The sequence below is a fragment of the Ascaphus truei genome, chromosome 5 (assembly GCF_040206685.1).
Source record: "Ascaphus truei isolate aAscTru1 chromosome 5, aAscTru1.hap1, whole genome shotgun sequence".
NCBI lineage: Eukaryota > Metazoa > Chordata > Amphibia > Anura > Ascaphidae > Ascaphus > Ascaphus truei.
This window is the reverse complement of record NC_134487.1, coordinates 156,916,393-156,938,835: the sequence shown is the minus strand read 5'-3', so window position 1 is coordinate 156,938,835 and position 22,443 is coordinate 156,916,393. Positions and strand designations below refer to the sequence as shown.

General features: G+C 42.0%; 1 protein-coding gene across 2 annotated transcripts in view; it reads right to left on the bottom strand.

Moving 5' to 3' along the window:
* Positions 1–22,443, bottom strand: part of PDLIM4 (PDZ and LIM domain 4) — a 209,370-nt gene that overhangs the window by 13,536 nt on the left and 173,391 nt on the right. For both annotated transcript variants that reach the window (XM_075601115.1, XM_075601116.1), the window contains one exon: positions 19,649–19,806. In XM_075601115.1, coding sequence (XP_075457230.1) covers positions 19,649–19,806 — 158 coding nt within the window. The remainder of the gene's footprint in view (positions 1–19,648; positions 19,807–22,443) is intronic.

Sequence of the window (22,443 nt, the reverse complement as noted above, 5' to 3'; positions counted from 1 at the left end):
TAAGTTACAGACCCTCAGTCCAAAGGGTCTGAATGTTGACATAGACATTGGTGCCTTCTTAATATAATAGTTTGCACACACGTTCTTAATTAATATCATCGTTCTTAAAATATTGTCTTTTATAATATTGTTCTTATATAATATGTGTTTTTAACTACAATATGGTGTTTTTATTATGGTAATTTTAATATCAAAGTTCTTAATATAATTTCATTAAGAGAATGTGATATTTGTATTTCAATAATAATATAGAAAGTATTTGCTTCTAATTTTGTTTATCTTCCTCATCCATTTTAGAACTCCGTCACTCATTGCGTCGTTTTTAATATATTTTTCATATATCTTTTTATATACTCCTTTTTACATCATCTTTTGTTTTAAATATTATGAATTAAAATCTTATTGTTTTATCTGTTGTAATAGAAATTGTATTAATTGTATTGGAGAATATGAACTTTTTATATTGCTTGCACTGTTTAAAATAACTGACACACACCGTCATTACCAATGATATGTAATATTGCAATCAGCTGATAGGACCCCCTAATTAGCTCTATGTCAATTTATGATGGACTATATATATAAGGGAGGACCTATGGGGTTAACCTATTCGATTCCTGAAGAAGCCACAGCGAAACGCGTTGAATCGATCCGCTGTGGGAGGTGATTGTGCTGAGGAAACCGGGAGACAACTGCTGGCAAACCAGTAGGAGACGGACACACCAGGCAGCCTCTTCCGCCCTGACTTACGACACCACAGGACGTGACGAAGGTACCAGTGACGTATGCGGAAGGGCTCCTCCGCTCCAGGAACAACCGGCGTTCTCCATTCACAGCTGTCCTCTCCCACGAACCAAATTTTATTACAAAATGTGAGTGTATTATACATATGATTATCGATTGCTGCCAATACAATTTTAGACTATACTACTCTATTGTGTGTTCTCTCTTTCACTTTTACATACCCCTGGGAGGATAACTGAACCACCATAATACAAGCTTCCAGTATCAGCATACCACTCTGAGGGATTTCCATTAAAGGGCTCCCATCAGAGAGAGAAGGGTCTCTGATACGCTTATATTTGATAGTGCAATCTGTGAGTACCACTACTACAGAGAACATTTTATTATATTTTTATATCATTACCATCTGCACTATTGTATTTATTTTTCTTTTTCATAATCCTGAGTCACCCAGCGCTCCGCTCCAATTTGAAAATCTACACAAGAACCATCTGGACCTGAACAGTCCATCCTAAGGGTGTAGAGCTGCTTTTTTATTCATTGTATTGCACTTTAATATTTATATAATTTTTCATACACTGGTGAAGGTCACTAAACACAATTTTGTGCACTGATTATTAATTATACATCACTGTCACGTATATTATATAGTTATTTAATTATTCACTTTGAGAAGCGCCCGGTTTTTATTTTTTTCTTATATATATAGATTAGGCTGTTTAGCCATTTTCAACTTATATTTATATTTAAAAATGTAACGGTGATTTTTATTGTTATGTTTATATTTTTTCTCTTAGACTGCATGTAACTTACACACCAAGGAGCCGCTCCAGACTCTCCTGAAACCCAGAGATATTAAACCATGGAGACGGCCCTTTCTGGTCTGAAACCATTATAAAAAGGGATGTCTCTGATAAGGCGCCAGGGTGGCGTGAAATGCATCAGACGACTTTCTAACTTTCATGTGTCCATTTTGTGCATATTAAATACTGTTTTATCATATCGTTTGCCTCCAGCCCGTACAATTTTTCACTGCAATGCTCAGCCACTTTTTTTTCCTTTTCTTTTTCCTTAACAGTAACTGAGGTCCGAGGATCTCCGTTGTTAGGTATACTGCTCATTGCCATATGATCTGAATGTGAGTAAGCCTAACGTCTGTTCAAACTTATCGATCCGTTATTTTTAAGGAAAATGCCAGGACATCGTAGCGTTAAGCAGCTTTAGGGATACGCGTTACGGAGAGCGGTACGTTAAATTGAGGTAACGGTGAAAAATGAAGGCCCTTCTGAGGATCTACAACGAGGACTCCACTCTCTGTACAGCACAGGTAATTACTAATAGAAGCTTTTCTGTGAGTATCCTAATCTCCACATCAGCTGTCATGTACATTAGCGTAACTCTGTACCTCTGTATTTGTTGTGTTATCTTTATGTTGAATTAGGCAGATTCATTTTACATTTAAAAATAAAAAGTAAATTACATGGCTTGACTGAGCTGTAAATAGCAGGCTGCACCTCTACAGCAACCGGATCAACTGGTACCTTAATACTTTAAAAATACAAACTGTGTTTACGAACGCCAGAGCTACAAATCATAGAACAATTTAACTCCTGGGGTCCTGAAAGTTGGCTCTCCTTTTAACCACGAGTTAGCTATTAAAGGTATAAATTCTGCTGTCCTTGTCATTGTCTATTCTACGGCCTAGCATGGTACAAACCGCAATTTGTGTCCTTTGCATCAAAACCAAAGAGCTTACTGTAAGTTTGTTACAACAGGGTGCCTACCACATAACACTGCAAGAAGATGGGTCACCTACAAAAGTAGCAGACGTTATTGCACCCATTAACGAGGTGTGGAAAGCGTTAATGCAGGTGTTAATGCCCACACTAATGAACCGCCATTGAAAACAATTATAACGTGTGCATTATCTTCTTAACACGCATGTTATATTAATCTTCTTAATATATGTGTTAACGATTGTAATAACGTTTGCTACATCTGGTAAATACATACGAGATAAGGGCCACTGACTGTGTTAGATAATGTTCACAGTGTTAGCATATCCACCCTAAGGAAATGTAGAAATGTCTTGCAAAGTGTTTAGCAAGTTGTTCATGCTGCAAATCAACACATCAACTACAGTGAATGTGCCAGGCTATACATGAAGGTATGTGTGCAGGGATTACTAATAATTAGAAGGGACAACGCATGCCTGACAACGCATTTCTGTGAGTCTCTCAGGTGTAAGCCCCGCCCCTGCATGCCCACCCAACTCCCGGATCGGCGCAGCACAGGAGGCCCCCTCCAAAGTAAGCAGGTGGTGTGTCTGTTTTTTTATTGGGGGGGGGGGAGTGATTATTGTGTTGTTATAGAGGTGGAGGGAGAGAGGGGGAGATGGGTTGAAAAGGCTTTTCAATGGCACAAACTGTGGTTATGTTACATTTTCAAGGATATGTATCAAGTGTTAGAAACGGGCATTGTTCCAAAAACAACAAAGTACAATCTAAAAATCCCAGCACTCAAAAATGACGATGAGAATATATTTGGAAGTAATCACATTGTGTATTGTTCAAGAAGCATCAGTTGAGAAAACATTCAACACAACATGAGAAGATGATCACTTAGTTAACATCTGTCTCTTTAAGCATCAGGAAATCTATCAAGTAGAATAATGCAATACAGTGAACTGCCCACAAACAGAGCTAATCTCTAATAATAATGAGTCACTATGAAAAAAACTCAACATGAGTAAAGTATGAGATATGGCTGTGTGGTAAAGGCATTATAACTGAGGTGTACTGCTAGAAATCAATAAGGCACACTACTTGTAGGATTCTAGGCATAGAAGGGATGAAACTAAAGAAAGTGTTTACGGTAATGTTTGTCGTTCTATATACATGACACATTCATAACAGCACAAACTGTACTTGTCTGCATTGGATATGTGGCAAAACAAACGCCAAAAAGAAACAGCCAGAGATGTAGTGCAGAGGGGCAAACATTTTCGAGTTTAGCTCTTCTGGCCCGCTCTCACATGCAGTAGTACTGTCATACTTCACTGTATGCCCCACAACAAAATTCAAAGTGGATGATCACAGTCCAAAAAGATAGCCCACGAGTACTTGCTGTGTGCCTATAGTCACCGACTTTGGGCCTCATGCAGTAAGCCCCGATAAGGCTTTTTCGGCATTTTATAGCCATTTTTTTCCTTCCTGATTCAGTAAGTGCCGATAAGTGGGAATTATCGGCAACTTTTCCTCCCGATAAGAACTTATCGGGAGACGGCTGCCGATAAGCCACTTATCGGCACTTTTTAAACCCGGCTGAATTCAGGAAGCCCCGATCAGCTTTTCGCTGCTGATCGGCACCCCAGATTGGAGATTTTATGGCCAATCCAGCCCGCCAACTAAAGTTGGCAACTTGCTGGAGGAGAAGCATCGGCCGGGGCGACACTTAGAAAAAATCAGCCCTTTTTCCTGCCTGTGATTGATGCCGGGGGTCTCCGGAGCTGATACCCGCACCGGACCCCCCCGGCATGCATCCGAGGCAGGAAAAAGGCATTTAAAGGCCACTTCATTACCTTAGCGGCTAACCGCTAAGGCAATGAAGGGGTTAACCCACCGTGCCATCTTCATTGTGGGTAGCGGGGGTGGGTGAAGGGGGTATTTGGCCCTGGGTGTGAGTTTAGGACTTGCGGGGGGGTTGCGGGGGCACTTAACCCCTTCACGACCGTAGCGGTTAATACCGCTACGGTCATGAAGGGGTTAAGGCCTCCCGCTACCCACCCGCAAGCCCTAAACAACCACCGTTGGGGCTAATACCCCCTTCACCCACCCCCACTACCCACAATAATAAAAAATACACACACCAGCCCCACACTAACTAACTAAATAAATATATATATATATATATATATATATATATATATATATATATATATATGACCCCAACAACACCTATACCCCCCTACCATACAGTATAGTAATGGGCACAATGACTATTATCCACAAATGGATAATAGTGCAGTTGTCCATTTAAAATACATACACAACAATAAATACATTAAATACATATAGTACTCACCACCCATGTCCGGCTGCCACGATGAAGGCCATCCTCATCTTCATCCTGCCCATGCCCCATCCGCTTCTGCAAAACAGACACAATAATTAAAACATCCAATGTAATGTCCCCTAACCCCTTAATCACCATAGCGGTTATTAACCGCTACAGTCATTAAGGGGTTAACCCACCATCACCCACATACCCTCCCCCACTAACCCCCCCAACCACCCTCACCCACTACCCACAGGGGAGTCCTACCAAATACCCTTGGGGCCAATACCCCCTCCCCCAGCACATACAGTACAATAATGTGCCAAATAACTATTATCCACATAGGGATAATACATTATTTGGCCATTATTAAACACATTAAATACCTTAATAAAATAAAGAAAATTCTACTAACCTCATCAATAAGAAGGCTCCGTCGCCAGCATCATCCTTGGGGTCCGTTGCCAAAATAATAAATAGGCAATACATCTCAATTACATTAACATACCAATGAACCCCTTAATCACCTTATCGGGTACTAACCTCAAATGGTAATTAAGGGGTGAAGCCATCCTGCAATGACAACACCACTTATGCATAACATCCTCAATGAATTAAAAAGCAATTTCCTAACCAAATCTCATTTAATCATTCAATCTGAAGGCTCAAATGCCACTTAAAACATTGCTTTTGCAGTGTATACATGTAGCATAACATGTAAACTACATGTACACGCTGCAAATCAATGTTAACAATACAGTAATCCAACTCAAATAGCCTGACATCACAAGAAGTATATTATGTAAGCAAATAAAGTCAACATCAATGAATAAACACACATGAATTACATCCATAAACAATTAAAATACCATCCATACCAATTACACAATTAACTATAGCTATCGTAACAGAGAACAACTTGAAAACATACAAAAAAGGACACCAACAATTACAATATACTATAGCAAGCCTCTCCATAACCTACAGTACAGCATACAGCCCAAAACTTACATCTCTCTAATAATAAAATACATTTAACACACATCTATGCATAGCAGCATAGCCACAATCATTTACAATACAGAAAATCAAGCTTTAAAAACACTATCATTTCTTACCCTGTATGTATATATCTATCTAGACATACATACATACAGTGGCAAGAAATGATATGCTTAAAAAAAAATCAAGACATGAAAAAGCAAAAAAAAACACAGTTACATTAAATACATTTCTTTATTTAACTTACCATTACTTGCCCCCACCGACTCCCGTTGATCAGCTTACTCAAGAACCAATCCACAAACAGGAACCCATAAAATAAAAAACCATAAAATAATAAACATGAAAATAATAAAACACGACAATCCAGGGGTCTTCTAGTTGTAATCCATCTTCATCTGTATTCTTCTACCTTCTTCCGGGGTCTTCTTGCCGTCCGGTGCCACGCCCTGGTCTTCTTTCTTCAGAGGAGGTCCTTCCTCCTCGGCGTCTGGCTTCAAAATGAGACGACATAGGCTTTTAAATGACAGCACAGCCAATCAGAATGGCTTTGCTGCAATTGCCTTTAAGATGACGTCATGAAAAGACACATGGCCGGACTCACATGGTACGGCAGCCAATCAGAGCGTGGGAAGTCTATCCCTACTCTGATTGGTTCAAGTACCATGTGACAGAGGCTTGGGGGAGAAAGGATGTGACGTCATTGAAAGCCTCTGTCACATGGTACTTGAACCAATCAGAGTAGGGATAGACTTCCCACGCTCTGATTGGCTGCCGTACCATGTGAGTCCGGCCATGTGTCTTTTCATGACGTCATCTTAAAGGCAATTGCAGCAAAGCCATTCTGATTGGCTGTGCTGTCATTTAAAAGCCTATGTCGTCTCATTTTGAAGCCAGACGCCGAGGAGGAAGGACCTCCTCTGAAGAAAGAAGACCAGGGCGTGGCACCGGACGGCAAGAAGACCCCGGAAGAAGGTAGAAGAATACAGATGAAGATGGATTACAACTAGAAGACCCCTGGATTGTCGTGTTTTATTATTTTCATGTTTATTATTTTATGGTTTTTTATTTTATGGGTTCCTGTTTGTGGATTGGTTCGTGAGTAAGCTGATCAACGGGAGTCGGTGGGGGCAAGTAATGGTAAGTTAAATAAAGAAATGTATTTAATGTAACTGTGTTTTTTTTTGCTTTTTCATGTCTTGATTTTTTTTTATGCATATCATTTCTTGCCACTGTATGTATGTATGTATGTCTAGAGAGATATATACATACAGGGTAAGAAATGATAGTGTTTTTAAAGCTTGATTTTCTGTATTGTAAATGATTGTGGCTATGCTGCTATGCATAGATGTGTGTTAATGTATTTTATTATTAGAGAGATGTAAGTTTTGGGCTGTATGCTGTACTGTAGGTTATGGAGAGGCTTGCTATAGTATATTGTAATTGTTGGTGTCCTTTTTTGTATGTTTTCAAGTTGTTCTCTGTTACGATAGCTATAGTTAATTGAGTAATTGGTATGGATGGTATTTTAATTGTTTAGGGATGTAATTCATGTGTGTTTATTCATTAATGTTGACTTTATTTGCTTACATAATATACTTCTTGTGATGTCAGGCTATTTGAGTTGGATTACTGTATTGTTAACATTGATTTGCAGCGTGTACATGTAGTTTACATGTTATGCTACATGTATACACTGTAAAAGCAATGTTTTAAGTGGCATTTGAGCCTTCAGATTGAATGATTAAATGAGATTTGGTTAGGAAATTGCTTTTTAATTCATTGAGGATGTTATGCATAAGTGGTCTTGCCATTGCAGGATGGCTTCACCCCTTAATTACCTTTGAGGTTAGTACCCGATAAGGTGATTAAGGGGTTCATTGGTATGTTAATGTAATTGAGATGTATTGCCTATTTATTATTTTGGCAACGGACCCCAAGGATGATGCTGGCGACGGAGCCTTCTTATTGTTGAGGTTAGTAGATTTTTCTTTATTTTATTAACGTATTTAATGTGTTTAATAATGGCCAAATAATGTATTATCCCGATGTGGATAATAGTTATTTGGCACATTATTGTACTGTATGTGCTGGGGGAGGGGGTATTGGCCCCAAGGGTATTTGGTAGGACTCCCCTGTGGGTAGTGGGTGAGGGTGGTTGGGGGGGTTATTGGGGGAGGGTATGTGGGTGATGGTGGGTTAACCTCTTAATGACTGTAGCGGTTAATAACCGCTATGGTGATTAAGGGGTTAGGGGACATTACATTGATGTTTTAATTATTGTGTCTGTTTTGCAGAAGCGGATGGGGCATGGGCAGGATGAAGATGAGGACGGCCTTCATCGTGGCAGCCGGACATGGGTGGTGAGTACTATATGTATTTAATGTATTTATTGTTGTTTATGTATTTTACATACACAGGGGGTGTATGTTGTGTATTGCAATGTTTATTGGGGGCAAATGTCCCCAATAAACATGCTATTCTGCCTTAACCCCTTCATTGCCTTAGCGGCTATCCGCTATGGTAATGAAGCAGCATTTATGTATTTTTAATAATATTGTGCGGAAGCAGGGGGCCCCCTGAGCTGAACCGCATTAATTTGTGTCTCAGAGACCCCCTGCTTCCCGAATTACAGGCCCCGGTTTGGGGCATCAGTTACAGTGTCGCCGCCATATTTATAGCGGGCACGTCGCGAATTGGACGCTATAAAGATGGTGGCGACAATGCCACCCGATGACACATTCCGGGGGCCTGTAACTCGGGAAGCAGGGGGTCCCTGGTCCACAAAGTGATGCGGTTCAGCTCGGGGGACCCCCTGCTCACTGTACAGTATTATTAAATAAATATTAATGCTGCTTCGCTACCGTAGCAGATACCCTGTAAGGTAAGGAACGAGTCTTTATTGATGTGTGTGTTTTACTCATAGTGTAGATGTGCAGAGGGTCTCCGGAGCTGAAGCGTTTTTGTTTTAGGTCCGGGGACCCCCTGCTTCCCGAGATACAGGCCCCTTTAGGGGGTGCCGGTATCCTTCTGCTTTGTTTACATGCCGCGGTCACGTGATCGGGACCTTTAAATGCAGAGGGATACCGGCACCTCATAAAGGGGCCTGTATCTCGGGGAGCAGCGGGTCCCCCGACCTGAAACCAATGCGGTTCAGCTCCGGAGACCCCCTGCACATGTACACTATGAATAAAAGTTGTTTAAAAATACTTTATTTGTTGCCGATGTTTGCGCTGAGAGAGCGGCTTGTCTCTCTCTGCTGCAAACATCTATCGGCAGACAAGGCCTATCGGAAGGCTTATCGGGAGCCAGCCTGTATCGGCACAGGCTCATTGGCAGCTTTGCTTTCGCAGTGCTTCGGCAGGGATCGGAAGGATTCGGCCCTTACTGAATACTGCGAGGGCAAATCGCCAAAAAAAGGCCGATCCCCCACCTATCCGCCACACTTGGTGAAAAGATTTTATCGGGCCTTACTGCATGAGGCCCTTTGTCCTGCTGTGCCTCAGTCAGCCTCACTGCTCCAGAAACCGGTGCACGTCATAATTTAAACTCAATGTATTACTGTGCTTACTCCAATTTTACTCTACTTACATCAACAAGCATTTGGGGAGTGGTTAAAGAGCTAGAGAAGGAGATAATCGGTGATAATGAAATGCGTTAAAATGTGCAATATAATTGGGGCAGTTTTGCTTTCTCTTAAAGCAGCACTACAGGTTGCAGTTTTTTATTTTATTTTTAATTTTGAAGCAGGAGGTTATCCGAGTTACTTAACTCCGTAGGTGGTGCCGATAATTCTGCAGGTGGCAGCTCCGGTGGAACTTGTTGGTGTGGTATAAATGTTCCACGTTTTGGGCCAATAGGAAGCCATGACCTCATCCCTTGCACCTCCAATTGGCCAACATGACAAGGGACATTTAAATATGAAGGAGATACCGGCACCCCTTATGGAGGTAAGTATCTTGGGAAGCAGAGGGGTCCCGGAGCTGAAATTAATGCAGTTCAACTCCGGAGATCCCCTGCTTCAATCCAATCTCTAAAAAAAGAAACAAACTGAAACCTGTAGTGCTGCTTTAAAGGTCATATAAAGTCAGGGATTTTGTCGCTTTAACCTCTGTTCCTGAGGACTGCACCAAATGAGACTCGGATGTGCCACCTGTGCTGAAGCTGGGATATCCTTAACACCTGACCTGTTGCGGGGTCTTGAGGACTGGAGTTAAGATCCTCTGCCTTACGGTATTATCCTTTACCACCTATGATGGGGGGGGGGGGGGAGGCTATTCTATGAATGCACCACTCTATCGGTAAGAAGTACTTCCTGACATACTGTATCCCATGAAAATCCTATTCTCCAACTCGAGAGAATACACTAGTGCTTCTTTTGCTCTGTAATATGGTTACTCAAGTGCTATTCATTTCCCAGCCTTTCTATGTTGCCAAATAAGTACAGTATTCATCCACAAGGAACAAGGCAGAGTGTGGCCTTGCAAACATGGTGGGAAGTATGCATTTGCCATGACATTATGGCCCATATTAACTACGTGGTCCTATTCCATAAGAAAAAATATGTAACAGGTGTTCCCCCACCCTAAGGGAGATTTCACTGTTACCTGTACTCTCGCTGTGCTGTACCTGTGAGGCTTACAGAATTGCGGAGTGTCCACCGATGGTAATGGGGAAGACAGGACAGGCTTTCAGGATATTCTCAGCTTTCTGGGTGCAGCACCTCCATTCCCCGCAGGCCCCAGCAGAGCTGGGTGCAGTTCCTGCAGGAAAACCACCTTGCACTGCCCCTGATAAACTGCAGTCACAGACAGGAGTATAAAACAGCCGTACACATCAACAATGCATTTCCTCTGGTCCCTGGAATCAACCCCCAGGGCTTGAGGCCTCAAAGGTCTATCCTGTGCTCCCCTGCTCCCTGGTGGAGTAAGGGGTAACAGCTCCTACTCCCCTGCGTGAGGGGATAGAATCACGACCCACTCCCTTGAGGGGAGAACTGACTAACTGACAATTCCCAACTGTCAAATCCCAACTGCCACTCCCCACTGTTACCAGGGACCGGGCTTCAGGTCTCAGCCCCGGGTGGGTGGCACCTAGGTCTCAGGCCAACCCCCCTGTCACTCAAGGAAGCTGCTTACTACAGCAGGGCGTAGATTTAACCCTAACACTGCCAGCACTTGTACCAGGGCTTATGTGTTAGGCAGGGCAGATGAGTAGCCAATTAGTAATTGCTGTTTAAAAAAAAAAAAAAAAAAAGGTTCCCATTCAATATATGAATCAATACAATCTGCACACTGACAAGTGATTTGCTAAATTGCAGATCGATCTGTTCTCCTGTAATCAATCACTGAAGATTCGGCTTAGGGGTTCCTTATATCATGGTTACTGCTGTAAAACAGTACCCACAATGCAAAGTTGTGTGTGGAAGATCATGTGACCAGGCAGGCACTTGATACAATTGGTGCACTGCTAGATAGGGGGCAGAGCCTGTCTCAGAAGGGGAAGAGGATTTGCCTTTTAAATAGTTTCTATAGAAACAAAAATGCTTCCTACATTAGAATACATTTAAAATGCTACAAGTATTTTCTCATAGTACAGAACTGATTTATTTAAAAAAAACAAAAAACACATGTAGGATATTGCTTGAACTGCTGCTTTAATGTGAGACATTATGTAGTGAGATTATGCGGAGAAAAATATTCTGTTCTCCAATGCACACTAAAGGATGAGACACTGCAGTACTCTATGGGACATATTTACTAGACACAAGACACAGTCAAGCATGGGAAGACACCTTACGGACAATTTGCTTTAATGGGCAGTAAGGTGTCTTTTGAAACCACCCCTCTTAGTAAATATAGCCCTCTATGCCTAAAAGCAGACTCATAAGCTGTGCATTTCACTATTAACATTGCCAGTACATACCACTACTACTTTAACTTGGCCACAATAGTACAGCCATCTTGAACACCTTGATGGCCTCTCCAGAAGTGAGGAGCTGGAAACAGTTTAGAAAAATTGGAAACCTTTGAGATGTGCATTGTACAAAATCTTGAGATGGATGACATCTTTGACCCTAGCCTTTGTTTTGTCTCCAAGAACACAATGCGATCTGTAGGTCTGGTGAGTATTTAATGAGATAATAGCTGGAAATGAACCAGCAATTCAATCTGTTGCTATGCTGGACATGCATAGCTCAGCCAGTAATGCACTTAGAATCAAACGCCTGAAGGACAGCAATGAAGCATCCCACGCATTATTTTCTATTGTTTCAGGACAACTTTGATTCTGTGGTTACTGTGCTCACCCTATGATAACACAGTGCTTTTTGTATATAACTCTTGTCAGATCAGCAGCAGGGCTCTTTTCTTATTATTGGCTTATCTTTAGGGGAAGTATTGCCTTTGGCAGTGAGATGTTTCTCATTATAATTTTTTTTTTTTTTAAACAACCTCAGCCTTTCCTGAGTTATCAAAAGTCTATATAGGAATGTCCATAACCCGTTCAGTGCTGGCAAGCTCTGCAAAACGCTGCTAGGCACTAACTGTCTCCAACAATGAAAGGGTTACAGGAGACATGAACACGCCAAGATGTTAGCTCACTATTATGATTCCTGGACCACAAATGATGTTTCCCCTGTGAATCTCTTCGTTAATTGAAAAAAAGAAGAATTAGAATCTTCTAAAATTACTAATTAGTTGTACCTCCAATGAATAAGTACAGATGGAATTTTAATTGCATAACCCATATCAGACTCTTCCCCATCACATTGACAGTCAATGCTGCAGCTGATAGTACCTCATGCTAATTAGAATACTACATTTGCATGCCAACAATCCCAAATATGCAGAATACCTTCTGAATCTCCACTTTGTCTCCCACTTGATTTTGGCTGATGACTAAAAAGATGTTGTTTTGTTATGTAGTCTACTGCTGGCCTCTCCTGCACTGGAAGCATTAGAAGCAGGTTACACCCTAATTAAACACATTAGTTACTCTGAATGTTTTCATGTATGTGTAACAGTGTTTCCCCTCATCCCCAAATCGCAGATAGGGGTCATTACAGGGTGTATGTGGTGCATACGTGCTGGCAACAAGAGGGCTGAGTCGTCCGTGATGACTTTGGGACACAGGAACAGGCTTCTGGGATCCATACCCCACAATACTTAGCAGTGCAGCAGCTCCATCTGCCGTAGGCTCCAGGGATATGGGGATTGTCTCCCACGGTAGAACTTGTACCTCTCCCCCCAGTTAGATCACACACCAGGCCGGAGGTACAGTTGTGTGAAAAAGAAAGTACACCCTCTTTGAATTCTATGGTTTTACATATCAGGACATAATAACAATCATCTGTTCCTTAGCAGGTCTAAAAATTAGGTAAATACAACCTCAGATGAACAACAACACATGACATATTACACCCCGTCATGATTTATTTAACAAAAATAAAGCCAAAAGGGAGAAGCCATGTGCAGCTAAGCAGCAGTCTTCTGCCGGATACAGTCTCCTTAGATCAGCTCTCAATGGAGATGGTCCCTGGACCGTCACTACAGGCCAATGGCACCCACAGCTGTCCTAGCTCTTCCCCACCTCCATAGCGGAGGCAGAGGTATGGGTTCACACTCACTCCTCCCCGCAGGGAAGACCACATGGGTAGGCCACAATCTCAGGCTCCCTGACGTGTGACATTCCTCCCTCAAGTGGGAAGGAACAACCTCCAAATTTAGAGCGCTCCTGGCATTAAGTACAGCCAGAAGGCAGGCACCCTGTTGTCCCAGCTACAACAGGATGTACCACCCTCTGCTGTCACTCAAGTGCAGTACCAAAAGGTGAAGGGAAAAACCCCATACTAACTACTGGCAAGCCTGTAAATACCAGGCTTTACTGCCAGCAGATTGGGTAGAATAGTAGCCAGGGGGTACTCCGCTACACTCTCCCTTTGGTGGATTCCCAACAACCCCGCTTGAATCCTAAATTTTCGGGTACCATCTCTGATGACACCTGAATTAACAAAATAACATTTCACATGAATATCACATTAGTGTCTGTGAATACAATACATGACATTTTTATTTGCAGGACATATTAAATGACTGCCCTGTGGAACATAGGTTCCTCTCAACGTGGAGAACCTTGATATATTAGTGCTCCGGTTTTAATAGCTAACAAAAGCTCTGCTTGACCGGACACTATCAATGAAAATACCCTCTTAAGGTGGTCTGCACATGGCATGATCCACTGGATCTAAAGCGCGAGCATAGCGATATTCCTGGTAACATAAGGGGCACCCACATATCTCTTTGTCCCAGGGTGGTTTGGGCATAGGTCTATGGGCCATTCCAGTAGGTTGTACTAGGCCTAATCTCTCGCTCGCGACGTCTCATGGCCTCTGCAGCCTGTTCAGGGGTGAACCTTCCTATTGCCACTGACGACGATCCTGTATATATAATAGTGTTGGTGGAGGTAGAAATATCAGATGTGACAGACATAGCATAATGACTGATTCCATTATTTACAGTGCATACATCTACATCATCGACAATATCATTATCATCGGTCAACATAGTATTCCAGTAAGACCAGTCCTTCCAGTCTGACGAGGGAATATGAATCTTAGAGGCCTGCAGGCTCCTCTTTTTAGAGTAATGTTCTCTCGCGGCTCTATCAGTTTCTCCAGGCGGTAACCCACCCTCAGACAATTGGGCAGACTGGGTTCCCTGGTCAGAAGAGCAGCAAGAGTCCCGAAGACCAGCCGCACTGATTGAGGGCAAAGGGGCTTTGAATGTGTCCAAGTCCTGAACAATTACATTCCTAGGGCCTGACATTAAAGTAATACTCAGTATCGGCTGAGCAGCAATGTGTGTTGGCCTTGGGGTGGAACTTTGCAAATAGTCCCGGTACTGGGCCAAAAACACAGGGGTAGGCACATCCGGACACAGCGGAGGTGAATCATCTTTTTGGGCCACTTTCAGGCTAGCCCTGAGTTCACTGACAGAGCGAATGAATGCCATAGGAGCAGGAGAAGAGGTAACAGCAGTACTCACCGGAGCGGGGATCGAGAGCTTCTCATCCGTCCCAGCGGTTGCTATCCGCAGGATGTCATCTCTGGCAAGTGACACAGGATCCTGGCACTTGTCCATATACTTCACCGGAAGGGTGTCGACATCCGTTGGGGAAAGGCACCGGATCATTTCCGGATCTCACTTTATGTAGACACGGGCAGAAAAGAAATGGGTAACTCACTCTTCTTGCTCGCCAGACTCCGGAGAACTGAGGGTCCGGTTCGCTACATCCAGTACCTCCCGTTTTCTCTAAAGTCTTTAGGCATTTGCTGTCAACGTGTCCACTCCCTCTGGTGGAGATTAGAGATGGGGCACTCAGTGATGTGGACTGGGCATGACTGACTCCTGGCTGAGCCAGTCCTATCGCTTGGGTGGGGTCTTGGCTTTCGCGTCTGACCTTTGCAGAACTTTGCAATACGCTGTACACGATCTTAGTCCATTACAAGCAATCTGTGGTTCTATAGTCTGGCTACTGGCTAGTAGTACCCAGGGATTCTTCCCTATGCAGTACTCTTACGCCACCCCTTTTGGCTGCCGGTATCGCGGATCCTATCCAGGGGTCCCACTTAACTGTGTTAAGCAGGCCACCCCCTAGGCATCCCACCTACCCGCCTCAGGGCGATTTAGAACAGCAATAGCCTTTGTGTCTCCAGACCGTTCACCCGATAGGGTCATCTAGGTTGTCTGTGCGAGGTTGCTCCCCCCCTGACTGCACCTACAGACTTCAACGCTGAGGCACCGTTCAGCCAGTATGTACATTCATAGCCAGCGAGTGTGGCAGACCCCTCTGAAATGAAAGGGGTAATCTATTCTATTTAGTGAGACCAAAGTAACTCCTAACAAAGTCACAAAATTCACACAAAGGCATTCCAGTAGTGATGAAACTAGATAGGAACGCTCATATTAAACATGCTATTTACACACCATTTAACAAATTGCAAACATAAACCACTAACTGTCATCAATGATGATTGCAATCAGAACAAGCACTGCCTTCTGGGGAATATAATTCCACTATATGGGAAACTGAATTACAATGATTCTTCAACAACAACTTGGGTGACCAAGATGATAGGGCCAATTTTGGTATATTTTTCATTTAGCTTTTTACAAAAAAATTAAATCTTTTAAAATATATATTTTGGTCCTTAAAATTCAAATATTATTTTCCTATTTTATATTTTGTTTTCTTTTTTACTTTAGAGTTGGGGGTTGTAACCCACTCGCTGAGAATCACTGCCCAAAAGTGTCTTTTCTGAAGAGAAACTTTATTATGCTCTCCTAATAATTTAGGTTGCTGACCCAATGCCAACCCAATGCAGGTGCTCTTTGCTGATGTTTCAAAAGAGGTCTTTTACTTCTGATAACCACTGCAAGTCAATGGGCTGATAGGATACACAATGCATATATTTTGTGGGGGCTCAGGGGTTCCCAAAAAGAGCTTGCTGGGGTTTTGTGTTCTGTTAACCTATTCTCAGCTGTTTCAGCTGTTGGAGGTTGGTGGCTCCTCCTTCCCAGGTTTTAAGCCCGCCCCTCCCCACTTCCCGTTAGTAGGTCCTTTCATTCTACTGGATATAGATCCAATGTGGTCTTTCTCCCTCCTAATAGAGGTAAATGAGAATTTTAATCCTAATAGAGGTATATTAGTATTTTATCTGGTAGTGTTAGGACTTGCGAACGGGTGTCTGCCTTGTCGTGGCTCGCAAGCTTACAACGCTTTGGCCAAAGGGTTAAACTAAATTACCCCTTTTCAAGAGAATATATAAGTATTTTACTGTGTATTCCTGTCATGTTGGATGACATCATTTCAGATATGGCTGTCTAACGCTGTCAGTACTAGAACTTGAATACCACAAACCTTACTTGCCACTGAGATCATGTGATCGCAGAGTAGTGATAACACTCCAGAGAACCGCCCTGACTTCAGAAACGGAAGAGGTAATCTTCCATTTCAATTGCATCCACAGATAGTATCCCAGTCCCATTCCTAATCAGTTCACAATCACTGTACAGAATGTCTTGTTGATCTGCAGATCTGCCCAAGAGTGGCAGATGCCATCTTTCATAGAAACAAGGATAAAGTGATGATGTTGTCCACTAAACGTGATAAAGGTCATCAGCTCGCTGGCCCTTGTGATGAAGGAACACACTTATGGTGAAAGTAACATTTTTCAGAGGTCATAATGGGACAATTCACCACGGCCGTTTCACTGGTGTCAGTAAGCCGTGGATGTTATGCTGCTTTGGGACAATCCACTGCGGCAGTTGTCGTCGTCGCCTGCATTACCCCGTGTACCCCTGCATTTCCCCCCGATCCCACCTGCATTACCTTAAAATTAGACTTAGGGGTTAGGATCCTCCTGCATTAGCGCAACCAGGAGGGGTGCAAGGATGCATTTGAACCGCCCACAAATTTCATATATTTACTCGTGGTTACAGAGGCCCTGTGCACTTCCCCACAGCAATGAAACTGATTGCTGGGGGAGAGAGCGGGGCCACTGTAATAGAGCGGCCCTTCTGCCACAACAACGCCCCATCACGTGACACAGTGCCATCATGAGGCCGCGACGTCGCAGGACAGCAGGTAAAAAGTTTGTACCCCCAAAAAAGAATTTCTGGTTGTGCCCCTGTCCTCTTGCATTACCCCCGGATCCATATGCATTACCTTAATATTAGAGTTAGGGCGGCGGCATGAAGTGGGAAAATGGCATTGGTGAACTGTCCAGGAGGAGAATTCTCCAATGCCAAAGTGTCTAGTGGGTCAACGGCCGTGGCTAAATGTCCTAGACTGTTCTCATGCTGTGAAGAGCTGCGGAGAAGCTTCATTATACAGTATTATGACTGGAAGTGTATGGAGAAGCTTCATTATACAGTACTATGACTGGAAGTGTATGGAGAAGCTTCCTTATACAGTACTATGACTGGAAGTGTATGGAGAAACGTAATTATACAATGAGTGGAAGTGTATTAAAAATCGTCATACTACAGATGGAAGTCAATTGAGACCCTTCATTATACTGTTGATGGAAGTATACAGAGAGCCTTTATTATACAGTACTGTGAATGGAAGAGTATGAATAGGCATACTTATACTATCCATTATGTTTATTTGCAAGGGATGGGAGCTAATTTTCCTTAAAACCTACAAAGAATAATGTATACAAACAGATAATGCATAAAAGGTTCTAAATCATTCTTTCTGTATTTCCAGTAGGAATTTCTACCACAATCTGATTCTCCTAGGCAACGATGTTGAAAATACATCAGAAGAAACACCAATACTTTGTTTCTTTTTGTTGTATCCCCAGGCTAGGTTAGAAAAACGATCCCTGGCAGCAAATCAGTAGAAAATAACGTCTATCACTAGCCATCCTGAAATGATATTTGACATCACAATATTCTATTCAAATATTTGCATTGAAAACTATGAAAAGTCTATAAAAGTTGATGGCATTTTGGTTTATGCTGTGAGATGTTGTGTTATCACCGTTGCAAATGGAACAAGTACCATCTGAAGGTTGTAGGCTCCTACTATAGAAGAAGAGAGCCAGAGCACCACACAACCAATAGGGCAGACAAAATCTGTCTTTAAAAGCTCTACTCTACTTTTATTCCTCATGATAAGCATGAGCAGCAATTAATTTAAACCAATTGAAATGAACATTATTCAGGAATATCTACAGGACAGTACAACTTGTAACAAGTCACAAAAACATATTAATAACCATCTTGTATTGCTTGTTGACATATGCAAGTACAGTTTCTCCTGAACTTGAAATTAAGCATCCTGGACACAAAATAGTTAAAACAGGGTGTAAAGATATCCCATGTTTCATCAGAAGCATGCTAATCAACGATGCATTAAGCAAAACCGTGCTATAGCCTCTGCCTATCACTGAAAAGATTGGGCACTGTGACAGGGTAAATAAAAGTCACCAGCTATATGCCTGGAAAACCTATGTCTAGTCTGCAGTGCTGTAATCTGCAGTAATCTATTCACATACTGCTCCATCTTAATTAAGTTTAATTATGATTCGTTATCTACTGGAATACAACAGTAAAGAGATTGACTGCTATATATAAAGTACTGGTGTTTTTTTTTTTTTTTTAAATCAAATTGAAGGAGTACATTGTGTAAAACAAATCTAATCCTCCCCTAAAATCATTAGCAGCATTTGTTCATATGACATTATTCATGTTCTTACATTTGGCGCACATTTGCTTATTCTCTGTATAGTGTGTGTAATGATTATACATGTGAAAGCATTAAGAATTGTTTGCGTCTACTTACATTTGTCTTTTATGCCAAGAAAAACTTTATGGACAATGTTGACCCATTTACTGTATGGATCAGAAAAGTGGTGCATTCTTGAAGTTCAATATTACATACTGTATCATTTACATTTGTGCGCCCGCCATAGACAACATCCAAACTACCCCTCTAGTGTCATTTTTGTCTTTGGGAAAAACAAGTTGACACAGACACTGCACAACACATAATAATTGGTTTTATACATTGGTGCACAGAGAAGAACCAACTTTCTATTCTTCTGTGCATCTGATAAAATCCCTTAAAGCTGTTTATACATAGCACACATTTGATCTGTCAGTGAATCTCAAACCTCTACTCAGGGACCATCGACCACACCATGTTTAAAGAATAACCAATGCCTTTACGCAGGTAAATGAGCATCATTTGCACATGAATAGAATATTGGGTAGTTGTCTTAGAACCCTGATCTGGCTCAGAGAAGAGGTTTGAGTATCAGGCACAGTGTACTTACCATTCTCCCCAGCTTCCAACATGCCCTGCAAATATTTGAAGGATCCAGACTGCTTTGGCTGTGACGCAGGCTCTTCATAATCCTGAAGCATCTTGTACACGTCTGACTCAATATCTATCCCATCCCTGCTTCTTGGAACAGATCTCAATGGGTCAGCACTAGTGAAAGACAGAGATAAACCATTCTTAATAGAAATACTGGCACTGCAACCAAATATATTCCAAATATATGACTTTATTTTACCTAAGCAATCCCTCAGTTGTTTTCCTGCTCAAAATATAACAAATCAAAGTCTGTTTCCGTAAAATTTCTACAATAAGCATTTGTGTTTTAGTATTTGAAGTGTGCTACAGTTTATTTATTTACTGCCACAACATTATAAAGAAAGGAATAAATCCCCTAGTGACATTGTACATGGAAATGAACTTTAAAGAGCAGACGGATGGTTCCCCGCAGTTCCCAGCAACCAGAGATAAAAGAAAATGTAAAAGTACTTCCGGAACCACGATGTGAAATACATAATATACATAAACGTGTTTAGTTCCACTGCAGATGACTCGAAAACCTCACAGGCCAGATTGAATATTTTAAAGCATCATGAAGTTTATCTAATTAGAAAAATATTGTACAGTGAATTTGCCCCTTTTATAGACTATACGGTACATCTAATTAAACTGAACATCACAGATTACAACTTTAAAGCAGCTACTGTATCCTTCATAAAACCAGAATTTAAAAAAATGACATGAACCAGCGGGTCCTCGGTAGCTAAACAATGGCACTCAGAGCCCATCCCCTGACTGCTGTTATATTTAATGTATTTACGTTTGCCAGTACTTGCACGGAAAGACAGAGATGGCTGCAGAGTGACTTCATTGAGAGCTGCAATGTAATTTTATGCCAGAGTGCTGCCGACCCCAGTGGCCATACTGTTTCTCCCAGACAAGAATTATTGTAATGGAATGTAAGAAATGGCATTTCTCAGGAACTGGGTGAGCCCTATAGCATGGCGTCCCGCGGTTCAGCTCCTGGGGACCCTTTGTTTCAGGTTAAAAATATATATATATATATATATATATATATATATATATATATATATATATATATATATATATATATATATATATATATATATATATATATATATATATATATATATATATATATATATATATATATATATATATATATATATATATGTACTAACATCCTAAAACAATATGGGGACAAAATAAAATATTACAATTATAAAAGTTAAAAAGGCATAAAAACAACTAATGAGTCAGGTATAGAGACAACCCAGACAATAAAGTACTGGTATAATCATATCACGAAAAAAATCAAATATATATATATATCACGTTAAAAAAAAGTCCAGTCTCAATAGGGAAAAATCATAGGTATAGGAGAAGTCCTGGTGCTGCTTTCTTCAGAGAGATATCCCCAACCTTCTGTAAATCCACTTCAACTAAAAATAGAACACAGAGACATCTCTCATAGTGTATACGATTTATTCCACAAAATCGAGCATCAAATGACGCCGCGGACATCACAACCGACGGCACACGACGTATTGTTGCCATGGCAACCGTGATGTTGCACCGTCAAATGATGTAGCGTTGCCATGGTAACGAGACGACATTTGACGGCAAGTTGGGGGCGAGCGCGCGAGAATCGTTGGGGGGGGGGGGGAGAATGTTATTTATAAATGACTTGACTGATGCGTAATTTTTCTACATTTCACTCCAAGTATACACCAATTTATATTCTATTTCGTAAAAAGTCTGGGGAGGAGTCTTGGGAGGGTTCTCCCGAGGATTTTTTTTTATAGAATAAGAAATAGTGCATAGTACATAGCAGGAGCCAATGAGGATGGAGGAAGCTGCCCAGCCCCCTAGCAGCAGCAGCCCTACTCTCTCCCTTCTCGGGGGAAATCCCACCCCGTTGGCAGGTTGCTAAGTCCAGAGAGCTAATACTGTACATTTACATGTCCGGTATTATCTCTCATTTTTTACCGGACAGAGTAACCAAATACCGGGCAGTCCCGTTCAATACCGAACACCTGGCAAACCTAGCCCTGGCTGTCAGCACAGTTGGATCCTAGAGGTCCAAGTGGTAGTTCTTGCTATACCTGATCAGGTTTTATGTACAGTGGCGGCCGCCCTGAGTCTAAAGCGGACGCCACCGCGGGTAATTTAAAACCGCGTGCAGGCACCGTTTTCCCCCCCCCGATGCCTGCCACGCGGCCGCGCGGCACTGGTGCCTCCGTTGCCTCCGTTCCGCCGGCATCCTGAAGGCGTCCCGTGACGCTGGGGATCAGCTCTAGGGAAGCAGAGCGGAAGCAGACGCTGGGAAGCAGAGGGGGAGCAGCCAGGGATCGCGGACCGGATGAAGGGAGGAAGGGAAGATGCGGCTGGCGCGCGGCCAAGTTCGGCATTTGTTAGATTGAAGTTGGCCGCAGCAGTATACTGCAGTAAGCACAAATGTGAGTGGCATTTTTTATCACTTTTATTTTTTGTTCTATTTTTGTGGAATAAATCGTATACACTATGAGAGTTGTCTCTGTGTGCTCTTCTATTTTTAGCTGATATACTGTATGATATATATATATATATATGTGTGTGTGTGTGTTTATATAATGAGCAGCACCGATTGCTGCTTTAAATGGCTTTGATTGTATTCTTGAGGCTGAAACCATATTAGCGTGCCAAAACATGAACGTCATATTTTCTGTAAATCACACAATTCCATTAGATGTGATGTATGACACTGCTAAGAACCAACGCTATGTAAGA